This window comes from Mustela nivalis (genome assembly GCF_964662115.1).
Source record: "Mustela nivalis genome assembly, chromosome: 11".
NCBI classification, from domain to species: domain Eukaryota; kingdom Metazoa; phylum Chordata; class Mammalia; order Carnivora; family Mustelidae; genus Mustela; species Mustela nivalis.
In genome coordinates, this window is record NC_139030.1 from 40,772,540 (window position 1) to 40,798,429 (window position 25,890).

At 35.4% G+C, this 25,890-nt stretch overlaps 1 protein-coding gene across 4 annotated transcripts in view; it reads left to right on the forward strand.

Moving 5' to 3' along the window:
• The window catches only part of SESTD1 (SEC14 and spectrin domain containing 1), a 136,173-nt gene that overhangs the window by 24,493 nt on the left and 85,790 nt on the right, over window positions 1-25,890 (forward strand). For 2 of the 4 annotated variants that reach the window (XM_082689364.1, XM_082689362.1), the window contains exons 2-3: window positions 19,270-19,349; window positions 23,182-23,290. In XM_082689364.1, coding sequence (XP_082545490.1) covers window positions 19,295-19,349; window positions 23,182-23,290 — 164 coding nt within the window. In that variant the 5' untranslated portion in view covers window positions 19,270-19,294. The remainder of the gene's footprint in view (window positions 1-19,269; window positions 19,350-23,181; window positions 23,291-25,890) is intronic. The other 2 variants (XM_082689363.1, XM_082689361.1) reach the window with 1 other exon arrangement.

Here is a 25,890-nt window from a genome sequence, read left to right on the forward strand (position 1 = left end):
ATAATGTGTGTGTGGGTGCACACATGTGGGGGAATGATGTAGAAAGCCCTATTATCAAATGCTTAATTTTACCCAGTTTTAAAATTTTGAAGTAACTTCAGACACACAGAAAGATTGCAACAATAATTCAAAGAATTCTATATATTCTTTAGCCCCAGTTCACTAAATGTTGACTTTTTATCACATGTGATTTTCATAAAGCAGTAAATATATATATATATATTTTTTTCTGAACCATTTGAGAGCAGTTGCGGACATTATGTCCTTTCGCCCCTAAATACTTCAGGATGCATTCCTAAAAACCAAGGATATTTTCTTTCTTTTTTTTTTTTTAAAGATATTTTCTTATATAACCACAGTACTATAACAAAAGTCAGAAAATTAACTTTGATAAAACAGTGTACTGGTTTTATTCAGATTTTGCTGAATTTTATAACAACCTTTGAGTAAACAAGAAACTTTTTTTTTTCCTGGCATAGATTCCAGACTAGGAGTGTGTATTATTTTCTCATGTCATACCTTTAAAATCTTTCATTTAGAATACTTCGTTGGTATTTCTTTGTGTTTCATGATAGGACATTTTTGAAGAATATATGTCAGTTGTTTTGTAGAAATATTGCACCATTTGGATTTGTCTGACATTTCCTCTTGATTAGGTTTAGGTTATATGGTTTTGGCTGGAATACTACAGAAGTGTATCTGTATATCTTATCTGGAGGCCCATGCTTTTGTTTTTCCAGTACTGGTGATGTAAATTCTTATCACGTGGATATGGTGGTGTCCTCCATGTTTCTCCACTGTAAACTTACTTTTTTTTTTTTTCCTTTGTAACTAATAAGTATCTTTAGAGGAGATGCCTTGAGAATCTCAAAATATTTGATTTTTCATAACTTTTTTTACCTATGTGTTTTACCATACAATAATTCTTACCTGAATTATTCTGTGTTCTTCTGACATGTACCTATAAATCTTTGAGTAACTTTATATTCTAGCAACAAGATTTTCCAGAGTCAATTTACATATTCTCCACTGGCCTTAGAATATGCCATTTTTTCAAGGAGTCCTGATTTTTTTTTTTTTTAATGGTAATAGTAGCTAGAAATCATGATCCAGGCACCTATGCTCATTGCTACTGAGATGTTATTGATTTTAGACCCTTGTATTAGGGTTCTCCAGAGAAACAGAACCAGTAGGACATATGCATAAAGAGATTTATCATTAGAAATTGGCTCCTGTGATTATGGAGGCTTCAGGTGTAGTTTGCTGGTAGGATGGCAGGCTCTGGAGACCAAGGGATGATCCAGTTCAAAAGCCAACAGGCAGGAAGAGTTGATGTTGCAGATTAAGTCTGAAGGCAGTCTATTAGAGAATTCTCTCCTGTTAGGGAAGGGTCAGTCTATTTGTTTTATTTTTAGACCTTCAACGGATTGGATGAAGTTCACACACAACACAGGGCAATCTGCTTTATGACTGAAGTGTTACTATCATCAAAAACACCCTTGCAGAAACATTCAGAATAATATTTAATCAAATATCTGGGCACTCTGTGGTCTAGTCAAATGACACATAAAATTAATCATCAGAACCCTCTCAGTGGACAGAGCTAAGGAACATGTACACAAACTCACACACACAGCTCTGTATCTAAATGTTTTTAAAGCTGTGATTACATATTAAGGTTTTGTTTTCCAGCCATTATTATGGGGTGCATTTAGGCTCCCTCCCTGCTTCCATATTTGTAACTCCATTTGACAGTGAGAAATCTGACCCTCATTACTTATTTATTTGCTCAATCCTAGAAAACACAGAAAGTAACTCAGAATTGCTACTTCGTAATGTTGTAAAAACCAAACAAACCCATTTACTGGTGTTCAGAATTTACAGTTTTGTTTTGTTTACAGCCTGAGGGTATGTAGTAAAAATACGGTATTCAGAAGTTACTTGGGTTAGTTTTTCCCCTCTTTTCCACATTTAGTGTAGAATGTTTGTCATTTGAAATGCTACTAGAGACATTTTTTTTCTTTTTGATTTCATTTTGGGTATTATTTTTTCTCTCATTTTTGTTGATCTTGTTATATTTTTTTCTTAGTATGTGAAACATTAGCATGGTTTCAAAAGTCAGAACTACATGAATCAGCTCTTCTCTTTTTCCAGCCTCCTAAGTTTGGCACACAATCTCCCCTGTTTTCTATAGGCAACTATTCTAGTTTCTCATTTATCCTTTGTTTCTCTGCACAATGAACAGATAAATGTATATATTCTTTCTTCTCTTTATTACCTAAAAAGTAACACATTGCAAAAACTTTTGTTACTTTTTTCACTTAACAGTCTACTAGATACACTTGTTAGTTCATAGAGCTCTTCATTCTTTTTTAGAGCTGCATAGTACTTCATTGTGTGGCTATACCCATTCTTTATTAAAATACTCTATTACTTCTGGACATGCAGGTTATTTGCAGTTGTATTTTCCAACTCTGTACTGTAGTGAATAATCTTGTGTAACATGTATTTTTTTTTTGTATTGTTATATTTTCGAAAGCATATCTTCCCCCTTATATATTTCTTATTTTGCATATTTGTGCTTTCCCTTTTTTCCCCTGAATTAACCTTGTGTATTTTCTTAATTTAAAAATTCCCTAGGATTTCAATTTATGAATTAGATACACTTTTTTTTTCTAATTCTCTACCTCATTAATTCCTCTATCATTACCATCCTTGTGTTTTCCTCTGATTTACTGTGTTCATTTTGAACGAGGAACTTACTATTTTTACTATTGATATAAATGTTCACAGTTCCAGATTTTCCTCTTTTCAGTACATTAGATTTATCGTTTTGATATTAGTTTTTAAAAATCTAATTTTCGTTTTATTCAAGATTTGCTTGGTAGTAGAAAATTCTAAATTTTTGAAGTAGAATACTGTGATTGTTTTTGATTTTGTTAGTAATGTCCAGTTTTTTTAGAATTGTAATCAGTGTTTATATCATGAAATACACTGTTGCTTTCTCTAAGACCTACAATATGACCACCTTTTTTTTTTTTCTTTAAAGTCAGTATTCATGTCCTCCTTGGAAGGAGGTAGACTTTTTATTATCAGGCTGTAAAATTTGATATATACCTATAAGAGGTACCTTATTTATGTTATATAAGTTTATATTCTCAGTAATTCTTATATTCTAAGTTAACTTCCTGTGTGTTGGTTTTATGTATTATTAAAGTTGTTTTCTGTATTTTTGTGTGCCTGTAGTTTCTGCTTTGTAAAGGAAGTTGTTTTTTGATGCATACATATTCTTACTTGTTATGCATCTTCATTGGATATTGTAGCTTTTAACAGAGTTTCTCTGTCTTATTTATTGCTTTTTGGCTTGAATTCCTTAGTATCAAGATCACTGTTCTTGGTTTCTTATTGTTTCTATTTGCTTGATATGCTTTTCCTATCCTTTTATTTTTTATAGTCTTTCTGATTTGCTTTGTTTTAGGTTATCAGTTATCTCTTTATATAGCAATTAGTGAGATCTTTTTTAATGAGTCATATTAAAAATCATTTTCTTTTAATGACTTGAATATGATCTCAATTGTCAAATGATTTTATTTTATAAAAACTTTTACATTATATTATGCTTTTCTTTGTTTATGATGTGCTTTCATTTAAAGAAATTCTTTGGATATAATGGATTTTTTTTGTTGGTACAGAAGCTACTTAAGTATTTTGCTTATTTTCTTGTTTTTTTTTTTTCTGCTATTCTTTGTTAGTTTTTAATGGTATGTTTTGATTCTTATTCTTATTTCAACAGTGAGTTTATTTTACATTTTTTTCTCTGCATTTTTAGTTGCATTTTATCTACTTTGCCTTCAAAACTTTGTTTTGCTTTTAGGTTTACAAATAAATATATTAAACCCTCACCATTAGTTCTTTGCTTAAGTTTCCTAGTCACCCACTGGTTAGATACAGCTCAATTTCTAGTAGATTTCTGAAGAAGAACTCAGGGCACAGTTTTCCCTAGTTCTTGGATATTTAATGTATTTTGGTAGCCTTGCTACTTGAAAGACAGCTTGGTCAGAAATAAAATTCTTGGTTTTTACAATGTGGTCTTGAAGTGTGTGTGTGTGTGTGTGTGTGTGTGTGTGTATATATATATATATATATATATATATATATATTAAAGATTTTATTTATTTATTTGGCAGAGAGGCAGACAGATGGGGAGGGGGAAGCAGGCTCCCTGCCGAGCAGAGAGCCCGATGCGGGGCTCAATCCCAGGACCCCGAGACCATGACCCAAGCCAAAGGCAGAGGCTTAACCCACTGAGCCATCCAGATGCCCCTGAAGTGTGTATTGTTTATGAGAACCCTTTTGTCAGCCTTAATTTTCCTTTTCCTTTTCCTTTTTTTTTTTTTTTTTAATGTAGACTTAACACTCAATGTGGTGGATCCAGTGCTCAGTGTGGAGTCCAGTGTGGGGCTTGAACTCAGGACCCTGAGATAAGACTGGGGCTCAGATCAAGAGTCAGATGCTTAATCAACTGAACCACACCTGGGCCCCTACCAGTCTTCCAGTCTTAATTTTCTTGTTCTTTTAAGTTATTTCATCTCTTTGCTTGGAATACCTTGTCTTACTTATTTTTCCTTTCTTTTTTTTTTTTTTTTTTAAGATTTATTTATTTAGAGCATGCACGCTTATGAGAACAAGAATAGGGGTAGGGGCAGAGGGAGAGAAGTAGAGAGAATCTCAAGCAGGCTCCATGCTTAGTGCAGAGTCCAATATGGGGCTCTGTTTCAGGACCTTGAGATTATGACCTCAGCCAAAATCAAGACTTTTGGATGCTAAACTGACTGAGCCACTCATGTGCCCCTTCCTTTCTTTTTTAATTTTAAAGTCTAATAGTCTTACTGGAATTTGTCTTAGAGTTTATTGTAGCAGTTCAGTTTTTCCTGCCATCTAGTGTGGGTCTTCTGTTTCTGAAGTTTTTTGGATTATAGTTTTTTTTTTAAGATTTTATTTATTTATTTGGTAGACAGAAATCCGAAGTAGGCAGAGAGGAAGTCAGAGAGAGAGGGGGAAGCAGGTTTCCTGCTGAGCAGAGAGCCCCACATGGGGCTTGATCCCAGGACCCGGAGGTCATGACCTGAGCCAAAGGCAGAGGCTTAACCCACTGAGCCACCCAGGCGCCCCTGGATTATAGTCTTATTTATTTATTTATTTATTTATTTATTTATTTTTTAGAGATTTTATTTATTTATTTGACAGAGAGAAATCACAAGTAGATGGAGAGGCCGGCAGAGAGAGAGAGAGAGAGAGGAAAGCAGGCTCCCCGCTGAGCAGAGAGCCCGATGCGGGACTCGATCCCAGGACCCTAAGATCATGACCTGAGCCGAAGGCAGCAGCCTAACCCACTGAGCCACCCAGGCACCTCTGGATTATAGTTTTAAATATTAGTTCCATTCCAGTGTTTTGTTTTTCTTTAGGGGCTTTACTTTCACATAATTATATCTTCTTTGTCTCCTTCCATATCAAAAACTTTCTATTTTTACTTTATTATCTCATTTTCATTCTCTTCTTTCTTTTACTCTTTTCTTCAGTGTGTTTTATTAAATTCTTACTTGAATTTATTGTGAAGCAGCATATAATTTTGTCTTCAATCCTGATGTGATTTTCTCTTTATTTTTTTAAGGTTTTATTTGTTTGAGAAGGGGGGAGAGAGAAAGAGAGAGAGAAATAAAGCGTGTGCACCTGAGCAGGGAGAGTGGTAGAGGGAGAAGCAGACTCCCTGCTGAATAGGGAGCCTGATGTGGGGCTCCATCTCAGGACACTGGGATCATGCCTGACCTGAAGGTAGATGCTTAATTGATTAAGCCACCCAGGCACCCCTTTTTCTTTTATTTCTTAACTGAGATTAATCATCTCTTTTTTTTCATATCTTTTTGCTTTTGTCATTTTTAGGATTTTACAAATTTTTGATTCAAATTTTTGATTTGATTTACAAATTTTCTGATTTCATTTTTTTAAATTTTTTTAAAAGATTTTATTTATTTATTTGACAGAGATCACAAGTAGATGGAGAGGCAGGTAGAGAGAGAGAGAGAGGGAAGCAGGCTCCCTGCTGAGCAGAGAGCCTGACGCGGGACTCGATCCCAGCACCCTGAGATCATGACCTGAGCCGAAGGCAGCGGCTTAACCCACTGAGCCACCCAGGCGCCCCTCTGATTTCATTTTTTATAGTAGTATTATATAGATTAAGATTGGTTATTCCTCTGCATTTCTGTGAGCAAGGCTGATGTGTTTGGCGGGGGTGGGGTGTCTTAGAATACTAAATCAAGAGTACCCTCTCTGTCACTGTAGCAAAATATAGTTTGTTAGACATCTTTATTTCTTCTTGTAGGGGAAAGGATTGAGTCTCTCAGTTGGCCTCAGTGGTAGATTCATAATAGATTGCTGGGAGGTGTAAGAATCAGTCCTAGGAAAGGGCTCTGGATGGGTGATAGGTGTGGTCTGTTTAATTTTAAGCGTTTAAGCTGGTATAATGAGCTTAAGTTAAAAGGGGGATTTAAAAAGACAATTTTGGCATATCACCCATCCGACAGACACAGAACTGCAGCTGGGCCTTCTTGAGGTACTGAAGACCAGAGTGAGATGTAAAGCAATTTGTCACAGCTAATAAGGGACAGAGTCAGGATTTGACCCCTTGTCAGTCTGACTTTCCTCTTAATCATGAACCCCTGTTGCCTCTGCTTGTTTTCAGGAATTCCATAAACAGTATTGAAGTCATTAAATGTGAGAAGTGCTGCTTTGTGCCTCCTACCTAAGTGGTATGCTTTGTACTAGAAGCACTGGTCACATCAAGAAGACCCTTTTAAACTTCAATAATTTTTTTAAGCAGTCGCCATTTCTTCTCTTTTAAAAATATTTTGATTTGTTTAATTGCCGTTGTCACAATCTCACATCTAGAGTATAATATTGGGTGATGGCAGAAATTACATTGCCTCGATTATTAGAAATATTTGCTAGTGAAGGGGCGCCTGGGTGACTTAGTTGGTTAAAAAGTGTCCGACTTTCGGTTTCAGCTCAGTCTGTGGGATTGAGCCCCACATAGGGCTCTGCACTCATTGTGGAGACTGAGATTCTTTGCCCTCTGCTCTTCGCGCCTGCTTATGCATTCTCTCTTTCTAAATAAATGAAATCTTAAAAAGAAACAAAGGAAGGAAGGAAGGAATTTTTTTTTTTTTTTTTTGCTAGCAAAAAACTTCTTTTTGACTGTCTAGAGGAATCCCAGAGTTTCCTCTATGTTTCTTTTGTGAATTTTACAGATCAGGTAATCTGCCCAGTGAGATGTGGGTGCTAGAATCGGGAGCCATCTAAATATTGCAAGAAAGAAATAGAAGCTGGGAAGTATTTATAGTTACTAAAGTGAGAAAATGAGTTAGTTGGAGGAGGGGATGATGGTGAATATTACAGTAAAATTGAAGATATAATTCAGAAAATGGAAAAATATTCATGTTATATTTAGTGATTTTTTTCCCCAAGCATTGAAATATAGATAATGAAAACTCACTTAGGCTCTAAAGGTAGTAAAAAGTTAAATAAGCCAGTTCTAAAAGCCAGAAGTTAGAATGGGTTACAGCATAAAGAAGGCTTTTATAAAGTGCCTCTCTCCATTCATGATCCTGATGCGCCAGGTCCCAAGATGTTTCAGTAAAGGTTCCTGAACTATGTAATTTAATATTCTGCTCAAAGTAAATGCATGATCTATTCATAGTGCTTTGTCAAGTTTAAAATTACCTAAGCTTGTTTTCTTTTACTCTTTCTTCTGTTTCCTAATTATTCTGCCCAGTGACTCCTAAATGAGAAAGCCACGGTGGGATCATGAGAAGGGAGTTAATTCAGCAAGTATTGTGCACTGGTCATGTGCCGAGTGTTGTCCTAGGCAAATACACATATTCAAACAAATTGAACTCCATCACCTACTTTAGATTTCAGAAATAATCTTTTTGGTTCTGTTGACTATGTAGCTAAAATAAATTGATACTAAATTTGGAACTGTGCTCTCACCTGTTGAATTGTGTTGCATGCAAAACCTTTGGACTGTTTTAGGATTAAACAATATGATACTCATTCTTCACCTAAGAGATCTGCCTGTCTTGGACCAGCCACTGCTCTTCCCACATTACAGTGAATGCCTGTTGTGGACATATGCTTTTCTTAGTAATTTATTCACTTAAAAAAGAGTATGGTATGGTCATGGTGGTAGAGGGAGGGAGAGACTGCTGAGGAAGTGACCCCAGTCACAAAGAACGACCTGAGGAGACTGGAAATCAAGTTCTCTAGTGCCAACAGAACAGCAGGGACAAGGATCCAGCCTGCCTGCCTGCCTGCTTCTCTTTATCTTCTGGTTTCTGCCTCTGACAGAATTGGTCTCCTCCTCCTCAGCAGTTTTACATGAGGATCAAATATTCAGATCTTTCTCCATATGGGGTTTAGAATATGATGGTGAATATGTGAATATTTTAAAATTATGTGTAGTCTACTTCCTGTGTTTTCTTGATTTTAAAATAAAATATTGCTAAATGCAAAAAAAATTTTAAGAATTGTAGCTTCCTTTTTTACAGTATTGGTGTGTTTAAGGGTGAGTCTTTTTAATTTTATCATAGGCATTTTCAAACATATAAAAACAGAGAGAATAGTAAAATGAACCACTGTTTACATATCTTCTGCTTTTGGCAGTTATCAACACATGGCCAGTTTTATTCCACGTATGCCTCTCCAATTATTGACATAAATCCCAGACATATTCCATTTGCAGATATCAAAGTATGTTATTAGAAGATAAGAGGCTCTTAACAAATAAAACCTTCATGTCATTATACTTTAAACATGAGCAGTTCTGTTCAAGAGCTATTAAAGACCTTTATTCACATTATAATAAAGGTTACTATATTAAACAAGAGCATGAGAAATAAAGTTCTTAGGCCTTGGACCCAACCTTAGGTTTAAATGCCAGTTTTGCTGTTTGTGAGCTACATGACGTTGGGCAGGGGATCTTTTCTTTATTTCACTAAGCCTAGTTTCCTCAGCTGTTAAATACTGACAACACTACTTCTAACAGGATTGTTAGAAATGTTAGAAATAAATGAAGCAGTGTTGCAAAGTGATTAGGATACTGTTTTGTAAAACATTCTAGTAATGTTATTCATTGTTACTTTTTATTTGGAGGTATAAGGAAATACACAGGTTAAGTAATTGAAGATTCTACCTTTTAGGATAGGTGTTATTTTAAAGTGACTTGCATTCAATTTTAAGCCCTTGATATTTGGGCCTCAGAACAGTCTTAGTATTGTTTTAATTCAAAGGCACATTTTATACTTTTCTCAAAAGCAGTCTTGATTTGTTTTAAACTGTGATGATTCTCTAGATTGGATGTTTGTGTCCCCCCAAAATTTATATGTTGAAAACTAATCCCCGATGTGATGATATTTGGAGGTGCGCCTTGGGAGGTGACTAGTGCTCTTATAAGCAAGACCCCCAGAATGCTCCCTTGCCCTTCTTACTGTGTGAGGACACACATAGAGGATGGTCCTCTTGTGGGTCAAGAAGTGGGTCTTCACTAGACACCTGTGTATTGATCTTGGGCTTCTCAGCTTCCAGAAATGTAAGAAATAAATATCTGTCATTTGTAAGATACCCACTCTATGGTATTTTGTTATAGCAGCTTAACCAGAACTGTGAGAAATAAATTTCTGTTGTTTATAAGCCACGCAGTCTGGTATTTTTGTTCTAGCATCTCAGGCAGACTAAGACAGTTTCCTTATCAATAAAATGGAAAAGTTGGAGTGGATGCTGTCTGTGATTCTGTGATTTATAAATCTGTTAATTTTTGTATGATCTTGGGGAAATTCCCTGTACCTCACTTATCAAAAAAATAGACATGCTAACAAAGTAGTATGTTGTTGTGAGGATGAAATAATAATCTTGAACATAAAAAAAAAAGTAACAGGATGTATTGAGTTACTTAAAGATGTGGCCGTTTTAGCCTTGGGAGGGAATGCTTTGGCTATGGCCTGTGATGAATCAGTGGTAGTAAGTCAGTAATTAGTGGAGGAAAGAAAATTTACCTGCTGATAGATTTATTACCTACCATCCTGGAGTATATTAAATGCTATTTTTTTTTAGCTCACCTAATCCTCAGTCCTGTGAGTTAGTTCATTGATTATGCTCATAAGAGAAACTGAAGTAATCGCCTAAGTCCCCTACTTTGTAAATGGCTGCTTTGAAGTCACACCTTGTCCCCAAGACCATGATCTTTACCATTGCACTAAACTGCCTTTTGGAAAGAATAGCTCTTTGGAACAGAATCCCATGGCAGAGAAGTTTTCAGTGGGGGAAGTCTTTGCTTGGGAAAAGGTAGCTAGTATTAATAGTCCTAATGAGGTATAAAAGAGGTGATCATTTTATAAATAGTTTTTCATATGTCTTATATTACTTTGTTCCATTGATGGTGAAGTGATATTTCAGTTAGTGGACAAGTTAAAGGGTTTGCAGTATGTTCAGTATTGCATTTGTAGTTTTACTTAAAAAAAAAAAACGTTACATTACACATTATTTTTTTAAACGAGATGTTTAGTATGATGGAAAACAACTCTTTTACATGTTCACTGGCTTCTTTCTGCCAGGTAATACTGTAATTCCATTTTTGAGTAGTTTTCCATTGTATTAGTTAACTTAAATACTTTTAAACATTTTTTTAGTATTTTTTTTACTTTTTTCCCAGTGTGGTGTTTGGTATGTGTCTTAAATTGACATCATATAAACAACAGAATGTGGGAGTGCCAAAATCTCAGTTCATGTTTTATGTATATTTCAGTTGAACAAAAGTTCTCTTGTGAATGTATGGTATCCAACAGATAAATGATGGGATACTAAAATTAGTTTTTATGCCAATTTTTTGGAATTAGAAATCTGATGATACATGTGAACCTTTGTTCAGATTCATTAGACTGTTAATATCTGGGATATTGGATTTTGTCTGAGATCATCTCCATGAAAGGCATGTATGTCTTTGCCAAGGATAGAGGAAAACCACTTTTTTTTAGGGTTAAGGTTAAGAGAGAAGAAGTTTGGTGATTACCCAAAGAAATTCTGAGATGAAGAGAAAGGCAAGAGATACCTGTAGCAGGTAAAGAGGGTTTGAAATCTAGAAATGAGAGTTTGTGAAGTTATTATGGCTGGATGTGCTTTTTGCTTTGGTGATGGAGGAAGACCTACCCAGCAGGTGAACTCGATGGACATATTCATTGCCCTGGTGAAGGAAGTGGTCCAGGTTTCTTGGAGTTCAGGAAGACTGAGATGCAGAAACTGTGCTGGTAAAGAGCTTATCTAAGATCTTTGGAAACATATAAAGAGGCTTTAGCCACGGGCTTCTTTCTCTATAGCTGGGGAGGCCAGAAATATCTACCTTCCTGGGATTCTTCAGTCCCGATTCATTTTACTAAAACAATATTCCCTTTTCCTTCACCTCACTTTTGGTGAAGAAGCAGCCAGACTCCTGAGTGTATCACTACACAGATAAGAGGAACCAAAGATTTGAAAAATTTATGCAGTTGAGGAATTTTTAAAGTTGGACTTTCAAAAAATGGAGGTTTGCAGCTGCTATGGGTTTGATAGAATACCTGAAGTTGTGGAGAAATCTTTAAGGAACTGACTTCCCTTTGTTTCTTGACCTTCTGATATTTTCATAGCAAACTCAAAATATTTCTCTTCTAACCTTTCTTCCTTTTTTCTTCCCTTACTGAATAAACTAGGTCCTGATGCAGTTTTATTATAGAAATTATAGTTTTGGCTAGATGTATATTATGGTGCAAGTTTATTGTTATTAATATAATAATTATATTAATTATGGTAATTAATATAATATACATTACATATCATATGTATAGTAAAATTAATGATAATTATTATTTAATCACTTTTATTTAAAATCTTAAAAAGTGTTATTATTTCATTTAGAATTGTCAATACTATTGCAAAACTAGATTAATAATCATCCTGGCATAATGAAAAATTACATAAATTTTTAACTCTTGATCTGCTTCACTGTTGTATTATTGTAAATCTGGATAAGTTTATTTCTGTATAATTTCATATATGGATATGTAGAGTGATATATCTAGTATCTATATGTGTGCTTGCTTATTTTCATCCCCAAGATTGCTTTTATGTCATAACAACAGTTGAAGGTATTTCTAATCTGAATTTAAGGACAGCTGTAGTATTTCTTCTGGAAATGTAGGCTAAGGAGCCAGCATTCTGATTTTGTTCATCGCCATTATGTGTCTACATGATGTAGACTTATTAGAGATGATTTAGTTAGCCTTAGGCTATCCTAATGGGTTTTCACTGGTTGTTAAAGCTCTTTGAAGAATCTAACTAAATTTTCCAAATAAACTGGTTGATTTATATTTATTGAGAGAGGAGTTCCAGTACACCCACTCATATCATCAATTACAATCTGTTATGAAGTGTAATTTGCCCAGTCTTGATTAAAAGGCTTGCAAGTCTCTTTCCCTGACACTCAGCACATCCTCTGCTGCCCTCTAATGGCTGCCCATTGGTAGCATCATTGTTGTCCCTCTAACTGCCATCATGGACCTGCATTTCTCCAGCATCTAGCAGTTTAGTTTATATGCCTCCTGGATCTGTGAGAGACTGTCCCAGTAGAGAGAAACTGGGAAGAGCTTCTTTGAAGGAAAAGCATGCATATATGATCCGATGATTGCTCCACACTTGGGGTGATGTTAATATTTGTAGGGTGTTTGTTTTATATATTTCTTTATTTGTTCATTTATTTATACATTCATTTATTAGATATTTTTTGAATGCTAGGTCTATCACCTAGTGTTGCCTAGATCTATTAGGTGCTCATTATAGTTTTGTTAAATGAGGAATGAATGAGTGAGTAAATACAAAGATAAATCAGAGAAGATCTCTGGCCTTGGGGAGACACATACCAATTTACCTATTTGGCTGTTCCAATTTTCCTCTTTTAATGCTCCAAGATCTTGGGAGAGATGTTCAAAGTAGAAGATGGATACAAATAATAGTTGAAACTTAGCCTTCTTTACATATCTAATTCTCAGAATTCATCATCTCTAATTGTAAAGGGCTCTGTTTAATTTGCTTACTTTATTTATTTATTTTCCCACTCATATGATGTGCTTAGAGTAGTGAAACTCATAGAGACAGAGAAGAGAATGGTTGCTTCTTTTCTTGTTTGAGAATATGATCCACTCAGGTATATATATCTGAGTTAATATATTAACTATATATATTATATATAATATATTAATATTAATTAATATATTAAAGTTGTGAAAAATAATGGTCTGTATCTATCTTATTGGAGAAGAGCATGAACAGATACCTCTGTGTTATATAACATTTTATTGTGGTGATGGTATTGGGTGATTATATTTTGCAAGATTTTCCTTTGTTTTTTGTGTTTTGTACTTTAACTATTTTGTGAGATAGAAGATAATCAGAGATAGGCAATTTTTTTTTACATGGCTGTGCTAATGAGTTGAAAAATCTAAAACAAATAACTTTTCAAAAACTATTTAATTGGAACTAGTAGTACAGTAATTATTTTCATTACCCATCTCCTTTGTGATGAGGACAATGAAAAATTGGTGGGAAGCAGATTCTAGAAGGATTAACATCACAGCTTTCTTTTTTCTTAATTTTTCTATTTTTTAAAGTTTTGTGGTTTTTTTTTTTTTGAGAGAGAGAGTGAGTGGAAGTGGTAGGAGGGTTAGAGGGAGAGGAAGTGAGAGAATCTTTTTAAAAATTGTTTTATTTAAATTCAATTTAGGTAAGGTATACTGTATTATTTGTTTCAGGGGTATTAGTGATTCATCAGTTGCATACAACACCCAGTGCTCACCATATCAAGTCCTTCATTAATGCGCATCATCTAATTACCCCATCCCCTCCATCCACCTTCCCTCCAGCAACCCTCAGTTTGTTAACTGCAGTTAAGAGTCTCTTGTGGTTTTCCTCCCTCTCCGTTTTTATTTTATTTTTCCTCCCCTTCCCCTACGTTGATCTGTTTTGTTGTAAGTTCCACATATGAGTGAAATCATATGGTATTTGTCATTTTCTGACTGACTTATTTCACTTAATATAATACCCTCTAGTTCTATCCACGTCATTGCATATGGCAAGATTTTATTCTTTTTGATGGCTGAGTAATATTCCATTGCATATCTAGGTAGATAGATAACACATCTTTATCCATTCAGGTGTTGAAGGACATCTGGGCTCTTTCTATAGTTTGGCTGTTGTAGACATTACTGCTATAAACATTGGGGTGCACATGCCCCTTAGAATCACTATGTTTGTACCCTTTGGATAAATACCTAGTAGCTGAATTGCAAGGTCATAGGGTAGTTCTATTTTTAACTTTTAGAAGAACCTCCATACTGTTTTCCAGAGTGGCTGTACCAGTTGGCATTCTCACCAGGTCTGTAAAAGGGTTCCCTTTATTCCCCATACTTGCCAACATTTGTTGTTTCCTGACTTATTAGTTTTAGCCATTCTGACTGGAGTGAGGCGCTATCTCATTGTGGTTTTGATTTGTATTTTTCTGATGATGAGTGATGTGGGACATTATTTCATGTGCCTATTAGCCGTAAGAGAGAATCTTAAGCGCAGGCTCCACACCCAGTGTGGAGCCCAGGGTGGGGCTTGATCTCAAGAACCTGAGATCATGGCCTGACCCGAAATCAAGAGTCAGACACTTAACCAGCTGAGCCACCTGGGTAGGTGCTTCATCGGCTTTCATTTCTTGGCTGCTTTACATTTTATCCATGAGGTCATTTGAAGTGGCCTACACACCCAAAAGCCTTTATTTCTCATTAAGCTACTTTTTCATCACTATCAACATGTTCTTAGGAAAAAAAAATTCTTTGTATTTTCTCAAAATGGGATGGTTCTACAAAGTAATGGAAAGTTTGGATAAAACATCCATCTCTCAGGAGACAGTGACAAAAAATAAGATTGCTTCTGGATATCATAGTGTGTCAAGGTAAATCTAGACTGGAGACTGTCTTTTTCACTTTAAGTATATGGAGAATAATACAATGGTGAAAAATTTGGTCTTGTCTGCATACAATCAATAACCTGACTTGCAAAGCTTGGATAACACGGATACTACTTTAAAGGTCAGCTGCAGTTATCATTTCTTATGACTCTTGGAATCCTAGGAATTCCATATATTCTTTTCTCTTGGGTACTGGTTAATTAGGTTTTATTGTGGCAATGGTTTAAACCTTAGTGTTGATGGACATTTTCAGTCAGAATAAATGGCAAAAGATTTTTAAAAAAGCATTAAATGATGGCAGATACTACTAAACTTTGAATTACAGTTTTGCTTCCTATACCAAGCAAGTTTCTCTATTGACTAAATGAGAAGGGTATTCTAGCTAACTTAAGCAGAAAGGGGATTTATTGGAAGGATGTTATATAACACACAGAATTGATAAGAATCATGGAGAAATAGACTCAGAAAATAGGAAGGAACCAAAGACAGTTGAGAATTGGTTTGTGCTTATGCCAAAGGGAAAGTTTGATTAGAAAGCCCCTTCTGTTTCTATGACTAAGTTGTTCCTGCATCTGTATTACCTCTTCAAGGTTGAAATTACTTCGTGGCTGCATCCCACTGACTACCTAGAGCAGTAGTTCTCTTGTTTCCAGCTTATTCTCTTGGGTCAAAACTTTTTGTAACAATTCTTGTATCACTTGGCATTTGCACTGTTGTTTGTGGAAGCAGTGGTAGGCAAAAGTTACAGCACCTAGCATGAATTAAGACAGCACATATGTATATATCCTGTATATATAGGATACACATATGTGTGTGTGTATTAATTTTGTATATAGTCTAGAGCTCCATCTTTCTCATTTGGCCAAATGTCACTGGATATTTTCAGAGCTATTTTACCAGTAAGTTGATAATGTAATGTGAGAATATCATTATGGAATATATTGCCTGGGTGTGAATCCTAACTTCCCCACTTAACTAGCTGTGAGATGCTGGGCAATGTTTAAGTTGTCTAAGCCCCAGTTACTTCTTCTGTAAAATGGGGATGATGATACTTACCACATAGAAAAATTGTGAGGATTAAATAAGTTAATACAAATAAATTATTTAGAACAATGCATGGTTTATGTAAATATTAGGTGAATATTAATTTTCATTATCATTTTGATTATTGTTGGGGAAGAAGAATTTTTCTCTGTCTCTGAAGGTTCTTTTGCTCTAAGTTTTTTTTTTTTAAGAATGTATTTATTTATTTGAGAGAAAGAGAGCACAAGCAGGGGGAGTGGCAGAGAAAGAGGGAGGAGCAGGCTCCCTGCTGCAGGTGGGTCTTGATCCCAGACCCTGGTATCATGATTTGAACCAAAGTCAGATGTTTAACTGACTGAGCCACACAGGCGCCCTGGAACTGGTCTGAGAATTAAATTCACATGAGACAGATTGAGAGAAGAAAATCAAATTAATTACCTATAGGGAATCCACATAATTATGAGATTCTAAAGACAGCCAGGCAAAATGAGATATATATGTCATCCTGAACTTAGGAGAAAGGGGTAGGAAAACAATTCACAGGAAGATGAAAAAGAGTAAATGTTTGGTAAACAAATGTTAGGCCCTATAGCAACTGTAGGAACAATAAGCTATAGAGAGAACTTAATCAAAGATCAAAATTGCTTAAGTTCCTCAAGGTCTACTGCCCTGAGTTCATATTTTAATGCGGTTTATCTACAGTGATTGATAGCTCTCCCTGGAGCAAGTCCTTTATTTGAGTTCACTTAGGCAGTTAGGGGGAAGGTCAGAGTTTCTAATTATGTCTTTTGGGCCTTGATTATTTTTGTTTTTAACTCAAAAATATCTGAATGTCCCAGGGACTTGTCTGGGGGCAAATAACTCACTCTGAACCCCCACATTATCTCATTTTCAAATCTGGTCTCTGATAAGGTGGTCACAAGAGAGGGGACCGTAGATATGAATCTGAGCTCTCTGGTTTTTGTAGAGCTGGGTAACTGATTCCTCAGGTTAGGGTATTGACCTGCAAGTATGAACTACTGATTTTATTTAATTTAATTTTTATTTGAGATAGAGTGAGAGAGAAAGAGTGAGAGAGCACAAGTTGGGAGAGGGGTAAAGGGAGAGGGAAAAGCAGGCTCTCCATTGAGCAGGGACCCTGATGTGGGGCTTGATCCCAGGACCATGGGATCATGACTTGAGTGAAAGGCAGATGCTCAACCAACTGAATCACCCAGGTGCTCCTGCTACTTGTTTTAGATTTAAAATGTATAATGTGAGCTTTTCCATCACATTTCCTACTAGTTGTATGTCAGCAGCGGCCAATGTAGAACAAAAATGAACAAATTGCAAACAAATATTCAAGAATAAAACTTGAGAAAAATCTATCCTATTTAGTTTGATAGCGATTTTTTTCTTTGTAGACAGGTACAAATAATGGTGATTTTTTTTTTTTAGTTGTATATATAGAAGCTGTAAAATAATATATTTCTTTAAGTAATCTTGTTTAATTAGTGATTATTTGACAAATATTAGGATCACATCTTTTTTTGTTAATATCTGAGGTTTTTTTTCCTTAAAAGACTTTTTTTTTTCTAGGGTAGGGCTATGACTTGAGTTTTTAGCTCCAGCTAATAACACAGTATCTGTAATGGGATAAGTTCATAGCAAATTTTTGCTGAATAAGTAATATATTTTCATTTGGAGTCACATTTTCTATTCTGCTCGAAAATTATTTTCAAGAAAGTATGCTTTGTGGTGACTATGGTTTATAATACTATACTGCATATTTGAAATTGCTAAGAGAATAGGTCTTAAAAGTTGTCATAAGAAAAAAAATTTTGAAACTATGTATGGTGACTGATGTTAACTAGACTTATTGTGGTAACTTTGCAATATATGTAAATAGTGAATCATTATGTCCACTTGAAACTAATATAGTGTTATATGTCAGTTATATCTCAATTTTAAAAAAGGAGGCCATTAAAATTCGCTAAATACAAAGCAAATTCATGGAGTATTGCAGGGAGCTGTCACTATATTATGATGGTGGGTGGGTGTGAGGTGGGATGGGGAAGGAAGAATAAAATGTGCTGGAGAATACATCTCAGATGTGCAGTTAAGTATAGGTGGATAATAATAATTGAAATTTTGATTTTTTTTTTTTTTTTTTGCTTTGTTTTAAATGGCCTGCTCTCCTCAAAATCCTATTTTAATAGTATATGGGGCTGGCCAAGTCTCCAGATGCCTATGCTGTTAAAGCTCCCTTTCAAGGGAAACTGTCTTGTCCTTAGGCCTTGCTGTGTGGATAGTCCCATTTTGTATTTAGGCATAACCCCTCTCTGTGGCCAAGTGAATATTAGAAAACGAAACCAAGAACAGTGAATTATAGCTTGATAGGAGATCAGCTGGGTTAATCAGATCTTTCCCTGGAGATTTAAAAAAAATTCATGTTGTGGAGAGACGGAGATAATTAACAGTGGCGACAAAAGTTGAAACAGTATATTAGGAAATATCTTGAGGTAAACATGAGGATAAGAAGTGATATGGAGAAGCAAAAATATGAGAAATTAGGAATAGCTATTTAATAGTGCAATGGAAAGAGTCAGATATTTGGAATTAAGCTGTATAATTAAGGAGGAGAGCAATAGAGAAAAGATTGCCTCTTTGAGTAATTGATTCATTCCTTTATTCAGCAAGAATTATTGAATTACTATTGTTCTACCCCAAGAGTACTGCTCCGGAGAAGAGTTAAGTCAGTGGGGCACCTTGCTGGTCGGTAGAGCATGTGCCTTTTGATCCCAGGGTCCTGAGTTAGAGCCCCATGTTGGGTATGGAGCCTGCTTAAAAAATAAAAAAACAAAAAACAATAACAAAAAGAGTTAAGCCAGTGATTCTCAACTGGCTGTGATTTTTGCCTACCAGAGTATTTGGCAATGTCTATAGAGACATTTTGGTTGTCACAGCCTGGAAGAGGGAGTGTTGTTTGTATTCTAATGGGTAGAGGCCAGGGATGCTGCTAAACACAATGCCCAGAACAATTCTTATCAAAAAAAAAAATCTGACTCAAAATGTTAGTAATGCTGAAATTGAGACTCCCTGGGATAAGCCATCATAAGTATGTATTTCACAGAATAGTTACTTTCTTGTAGTTAACATTTACCTTTCTTTGTTTTCAGAAGTGAGGACATTTACTGGAATAAAATGGAGGCCTCAGTAATACTACCCATTCTGAAGAAAAAACTTGCATTCCTTTCAGGTATGCTTTCTTCTTAAAACTGGAAGTGTTTGATATATAAATTTGTTTAAACTTTTTCCTTTGGTAAGTTCAACAGAAATGCATTTTTCTGTGAAGGTTTCATTTCAGAGATATTTCTGAGACCTCTGTTAATCAGAGTGGATAGCTGTGTGCAAGCCACCTCTGTCACTGTTGGTACTTGGCAGTACAATATTTACTCTGTAATTGATTAAAATGACCTCTGCAAGGTAGATGTCATATCTTTTTATATAAAAATGAAATAATACGGGCCAAGAATAATTGACTAACCATCACCTAAGTAATTGTTTTTGAAATATAGAATTAGTTTTTATGATATCCTGCATCATAGCTTTTGTCTTCCATCTTCCTGTGAGATAGTTTCAGTGCAGTAGGAGTAGTTAGGAAATACCAGTTACATGGTTTTCACTTTTTACTCTTCGAATTGGTTTATACAGGCTTGAATTTTTCTCTGGCTATTAACCTAAAGTGTGTATTAGCTAAGAATCGGAGAGAAGCTGAAAGATAATTTATTAGTTGCAGGGTACTTCAGGTATAGTGATTATCTGGAATTAAGGATCATTGAGTAAATGATATCATTTGCATATGCTTTAGAATAGGTAATATGGCCTGCCTGTTTAGAGTTACTTGGACTTTTTTTTATCTTGCTTTTTATTTCTTTTTTACTTTGGATCCTATCATAATTGTCTTGATCATTATGCTACCAACAATCTTTTTTAAAAATTATATTGTATCTCTGAATTGCTATGTTTTTCTAGTGCAGATTATAAAGGACAAAATAAGATATTGAATTCCATTAGAATTCTTGTTTCCTTATTTAATTATTTTCTTTTTTCTTTCTTTCTTTTTTTTTTTTTGGTAAGATTTTATTTATTATTTGACAGAGTCACAGTGAGAGAGGGAACAAAAGCAGGGGGAGTGAGAGAGGGATAAGGGAGCTTGCTTAGCAGGGAGCCAGATGCAGGGCTGAATCCAAGTACCCTGGGATCTTGACCTGAGCTGAAGGCAGATGCTTACTGACAGAGCCACCCAGGCATCCCTGTATTTCCTTTTTTAAAGAACAACTTCTTTCCTTACCAGTTGATGCTGATGTTTTTTCCATTCTTTTCTGATATTAATGGTGTTACAGGAAACATTCTTATTCATCGTTCATGCACTTTGTACAAGTTCAGCAGTATAGATTCCCATGTAAGTGGAGCTGTTAAAGAGAATTTACATTTAAATTTAGTAAGGTTTTGTCAGATTACCCTCTAAGAGTATTTCAATTTCTGTTTCTCCCACCAGTGTAAGAAAATGCCTTTTTGCCCACACTGTTGCTGTGTGGATATTATTCTGTAATTTTTATCATTGACATATTTTCATCTTTATGATACTTATCTATGTGCAGCATTTCATTCTGTTGGACATATCCACTTTTTTTAAAAAAAATTTTTATTAACATGTAATGTATTATTAGCCCCAGGGGTACAGTTCTGTGAATCGCCAGATTTACACACTTCACAGCACTCACCATAGCACATTACCTTCCTCAGTGTCCATAACCGCACTACCCTCTCCCTACCTCCTTCCCCCCAGCACCCCTCAGTTTGTTTTGTGAGATTAAGAGTCTCTTATGGTTTATGTCCCTCGTGATCCCATCTTGTTTCATGTATTCTTTTCCTACCCCCAAATCCCCGACGTTGCCTCTCAACTTCCTCATATCAGGAAGATCATATGATAATTGTCTTTCTCTGATTGACTGATTTCGCTAAGCATAATACTCTCTAGTTCCATCCACGTTGTTGCAAATGGCAAGATTTCATTTCTTTTGACGGCTGCATGGTATTCCATTGCTATATCTACTTTTTTTTTTTTTTTAAGATTTTATTTATTTATTGGACAGACAGAGATCACAAGTAGGCAGTGAGGCCGGCAGAAAGAGAGGGGGAAGCAGGCTCCCTGCTGAGCAGAGAACCCAGTGTGGGACTTGATCCCAGGATCTTGAGACCATGGTAGCCGAAGGCAGAGACTCAACCCACTGAGCCCCCAGGCACCCCCATATCTACTTTTAAAAAAACACATTATATTTATTTAGAGGGTGTGGGTGTGTGTGCACATGTGCAAAGGTAGGGGGAGAGAGTCCTTGAGCAGACTCCCTGCTGAGGATGGAGCCAGTCTCCAGGCTTGATCTCAAGACCCTGAGATCATGACCTGAACTAAAACCAAAAGTCAGTTGCTTAACTGACTGAGCCACCAAAGCACCCTAGCCATATCTACCTTGAAGATCTTTTTTCTCTTGGCTTTTTCTTTTACTCTAGTAATTATTTTATTGTTCCTTAGTGAAGGCTGAGGACAGGAGGTTAAATGTAGTTCTGTATGTTAGAACTGTCCTCTGAAGACAAATGCACAGTGGGTCAGGATGCTGCAGTACAGATATGAACTTTTTTTGCACATTTAGTTTAATGTAGGCGTAAAACTTAGCAGTTTTTGACTAACAAATGAAATTTTCCTTAGCCATACTTCTTGACTTTCTCTATTGACTATTAATTTTATCAACCCATAATTTTCACCTTTTTTAATAATAGAGAAAAACTTTTCAAACCAAAATCATTTCAGGGATTCAGCTTGAAAACCATGGGTGCAATCCATTTAAAAAAACAAAAAACAAAAAACAAAAAACTTGAACAAAAACCGTAAGTAGTTGAAGTCACTATTGATTATCTATTAAGTTGAACCATTTGAAATTACATTTATTCATATTACACAGACTGGTTGAATGTCATTCATTTATAAGTTTAGTCTAATAAAAAGAAGATTGTCTATGGTTGGTCCATCATGAATTGCCCTCTTGTCACTCAAAGGATTTGTTTTTTTCACTTCACGGCTTTCAGTTTTTAGTGATAGATTTCTAGAGATCATATAAATTTTTTACCTTTAGTATTTACTGTTTCTTAAGCTTCTGAAATTGCCAGAAATGTCAGTTGGGTCAGAGAATGGACATCAGTGTCAAAGCTAGTCACATGGGGAATTTTCACAGAAGATATGTGTGTATAAAAGTATTAGTTAGATTTTAATGCCTGTGGAAGATTGAAGAGGGCTTGAGCATCCACAAAATGCGAGTATGTTCCACTGCCTGGCTTTCAGGCTTCCACAGCAAGGTCCCATGTGCTCTTCACAGCTGGGCAGAACTTTCTTTCTTGCCTCCTGAATGCAGAAGTCCTGTCTGACCTCTATGAGTTCACTCAGATCATTCCTCATCACAGAATATTCTAATACTCTTAACTTGGTTTATAAATTCTACCCATTTTTCTTGTCTTAACTTTTCTACGAAGCTTTTCACCTTTATCACAGCTCTTATCATTTTCTCATTTTCTAAATCCTTTTTTATAATACTTTATATGTATTATACAACACAGCCTAGCAGATAAACTTATATTTCATACTGTTATTTCTTATGATGTAAAGCCTTTCTTCCTGGGTTGATTGGAAATTTACTTTACTTGTAAATGCTTATAGTGCTAGGTGTACAGTAGGAGCTCGATGAATTGATTACATTAAGAAGCAGCCTGAATGAATAAAATTAAACAGAATGATAATAGCTGTGCTTAAGTGAAGTTTTCATGGATGAATTTTTTTCTCTTATTCTTTCTAAATTTGGTATAATTTTTCTATACTACTATAAACATTTACAATGTATAAAATAAGCAGCTATTAGATAGTTCTATTTACTTATATCTTAAATACTATTTGTTTTAGTAGCATTGGACCCAAACATATTTATTTAGTGCTTTAATATCTATTACATGTTGTATTTATGTCTTTTTTTTTCTAATAGGAGGAAAGGACAGACGGAGTGGCCTCATTCTGACAATTCCATTATGCCTGGAACAGACAAATATGGACGAGCTGAGTGTTACCTTAGACTACCTACTCAGCATTCCAAGGTGACTCTGCAGGTGTTTTTTAAAAAACTTGATATGTTATTGTTCACTTATTAATGTTTTCTGTTATTAAGGTGTATGTTGCTATGTCACCTGCTTTTATTAGTGAAATTATAATTAAAAACACTAGAATCAGTCTTTTCTGATACAACACCAAATAAAAGAATTATTGTATGCTTTTAAGTCACTGGATAATGTGATACAGATTTCCAAAATGTATGCATTGTCAACTTTTAAGGAACACAAAGACTGAGCATCTATGTACCATGCAACTTGAGAAAACACAGAGAAGTGAATTTGGTAGAAAGCATCTTTTATTTAAATAGCTATTTCACTATATAGATATAAATCTGTAAGTTTATACACTGAGTAAAGGCTATTAGGAGTTCAAAGCATTTTCATTTAAAAAAAATGCAAAAAACGTTTATGTTTTAATCGAAGATCCTTGGAGTTTGTATTTCTTGGGTGAAGACAGACAGACTTTTCTTTTTGCTTGAGCTTCCCCAATCACTTCAAAAACAAAAATAAGCTCCTTCCCCAACCTCCTCTTTTATATGTGATATTTGGAGGCTGAAATCTGACTGTGTGTTAGAATCATCTGGAGATTTTTTTTTTTTTCTTCAAAATTCTAATGCTCTTGAGAGAATCTGATTGTATTGTTCCTGGGAAGTCTGCTCATCAGATGTTTTAAAAAAAAATTCTTTAGTGGGGTGCCTGGCTGGCTCAGTTGGTGGAACATACAACTCTGCATCTTGGGGTTGTGAGTTCAAGCCTGACATTGGGTGTAGATATTACTTAAGATCTTTAAAAAAAAAATCCTTGGGGCTCCTGGGACCCTCAGTTGATTAAGTATCTGACTCTTGATTTTGGCTTGGATCATAATCTCAGGGTCCTGGGATCATGCCCTGTGTCGGGCTCCATGCTAAGTGTGGAGTCTGGTTGGGATTCTCTTTCTCCCTCGGCACTCCCTCATCCCTCTGTTCATTTTGAGTAAAATCTTTAAAAAAATCCTTTACAAACCTTTAAGCTTCCCAGATAATTCTTATTTACAATCAGATTTGCAAGCCACTGCAATAAAGAATGAGAATGAGGACAGACTTTTTTGTTTGTAAAATATAGAGGTGGTAAAAGGAACAAAACTCTCCTATATAATGCTCTTAAGCTCCAGATAATGAATTTTAAACATTTTAGTCAGAACAGTTCTTTGTATTCTTCCCATATTTGCATTATTGGTACAATAGATTATTTCATCTTAAGCCACTTTGCCGAGAACAGGGTTAAAACTATATTTTAGAACCACTGACTTTAATCATACCTGCTTCCAGTATTGGCCTGTAATTTAATGATTCTCTTGCTGATTGGTTTTTCTATGTTGGGGAAATAGATGTCTTCAAGTGAGAATTTTCAATTTTCTTTTTTTACTTTCTGGAAAGGAAAGTTAGCAGAACTGACAGTGTGTTAGTATTTATTAACCTTCCTAATCTACTACGAGCTGAATGCTGATTTGTATTATTCACCATTAAATAACTATTTCTAGGTAAATGATACCAGCTGGAGTACAGCTAACAAATTCTAAAAAAGTTTGCGTGATTCATAGATGGTTACATGTGGTAACCATCTATGAATTAGAGGCCATCTGAACCAACTGCCTTATTATGTAGACGAAGGAATTGAGACTCAGGTTATAGTTACTTGCCCAGGATTACACAGCTAATTAGTAGGAGAGCTGGGACTAGAATCTGTCATTGCTGATACCAATCCAGAGCTCTTAATATTTCAAATGACTAGAGTTTAGTATAGTTGAATCTTAGGTGAGGTGAGGTTAGGTTCTGAAGTTGGAATGTACTATGCAAATTACTGACGGTCAAAATTATCCATGAAAAATGCCTAAGTAAGGATTAGAGATTAGAGACTTACAAACTGTTTTTTCATGAACATGCTAGTTTTCCTAGCATGGACACTGGAGAAATGTGTCACTGAGGCTACGTTCCAGAAGACACATTCAGCTTGTGATTTAGTTTGTAATAAAAAAGTGCATGCTTACGGGGTGCCTGGGTGGCTCAGTTGGTTAAGTGTCTCCCTTTGGCTCAGGTCATGATCCCAGGGTCCTGGGCTCTGCTCAGCAGGGAATCTACTTTTCCCTCTACCTCTCCCCTCACTCAAGCTCTCTCTCTCTCTCTCAAATAAATGAATAAAATCTTAAAAAAAAAAAAAAAAAGAAAATGCATGCTTGTATATTCTAGACTCACACTCAGCCCAGCAGGTTGCTCCTATTATAAGGGGCACTGGGTGACTGAGGCAGGCTAAGGGACCAATAGTTTCACTCACCTCTTTTGTCTGTTCATTCCAGGTGTATGAGCAGCAAGTACAATGGAGGGCAAAATAGCGTATGCTATTGGAATTTCTCTTTTTCTTAGATAAATATACATATAATGCTATTCCAGTGTAAATTATGAATCAGTTTCTGCATATTTACACATACCTGCTATCTAATAGAGAAGATATGAATTGAAGCAAGATGAAAGAACTTATTTTAGCAAGGCAGAATAGATACCTGGATACTTTATTTTTGAAAATTGTTTTGCAAGGTTTTGGCCCTCAAA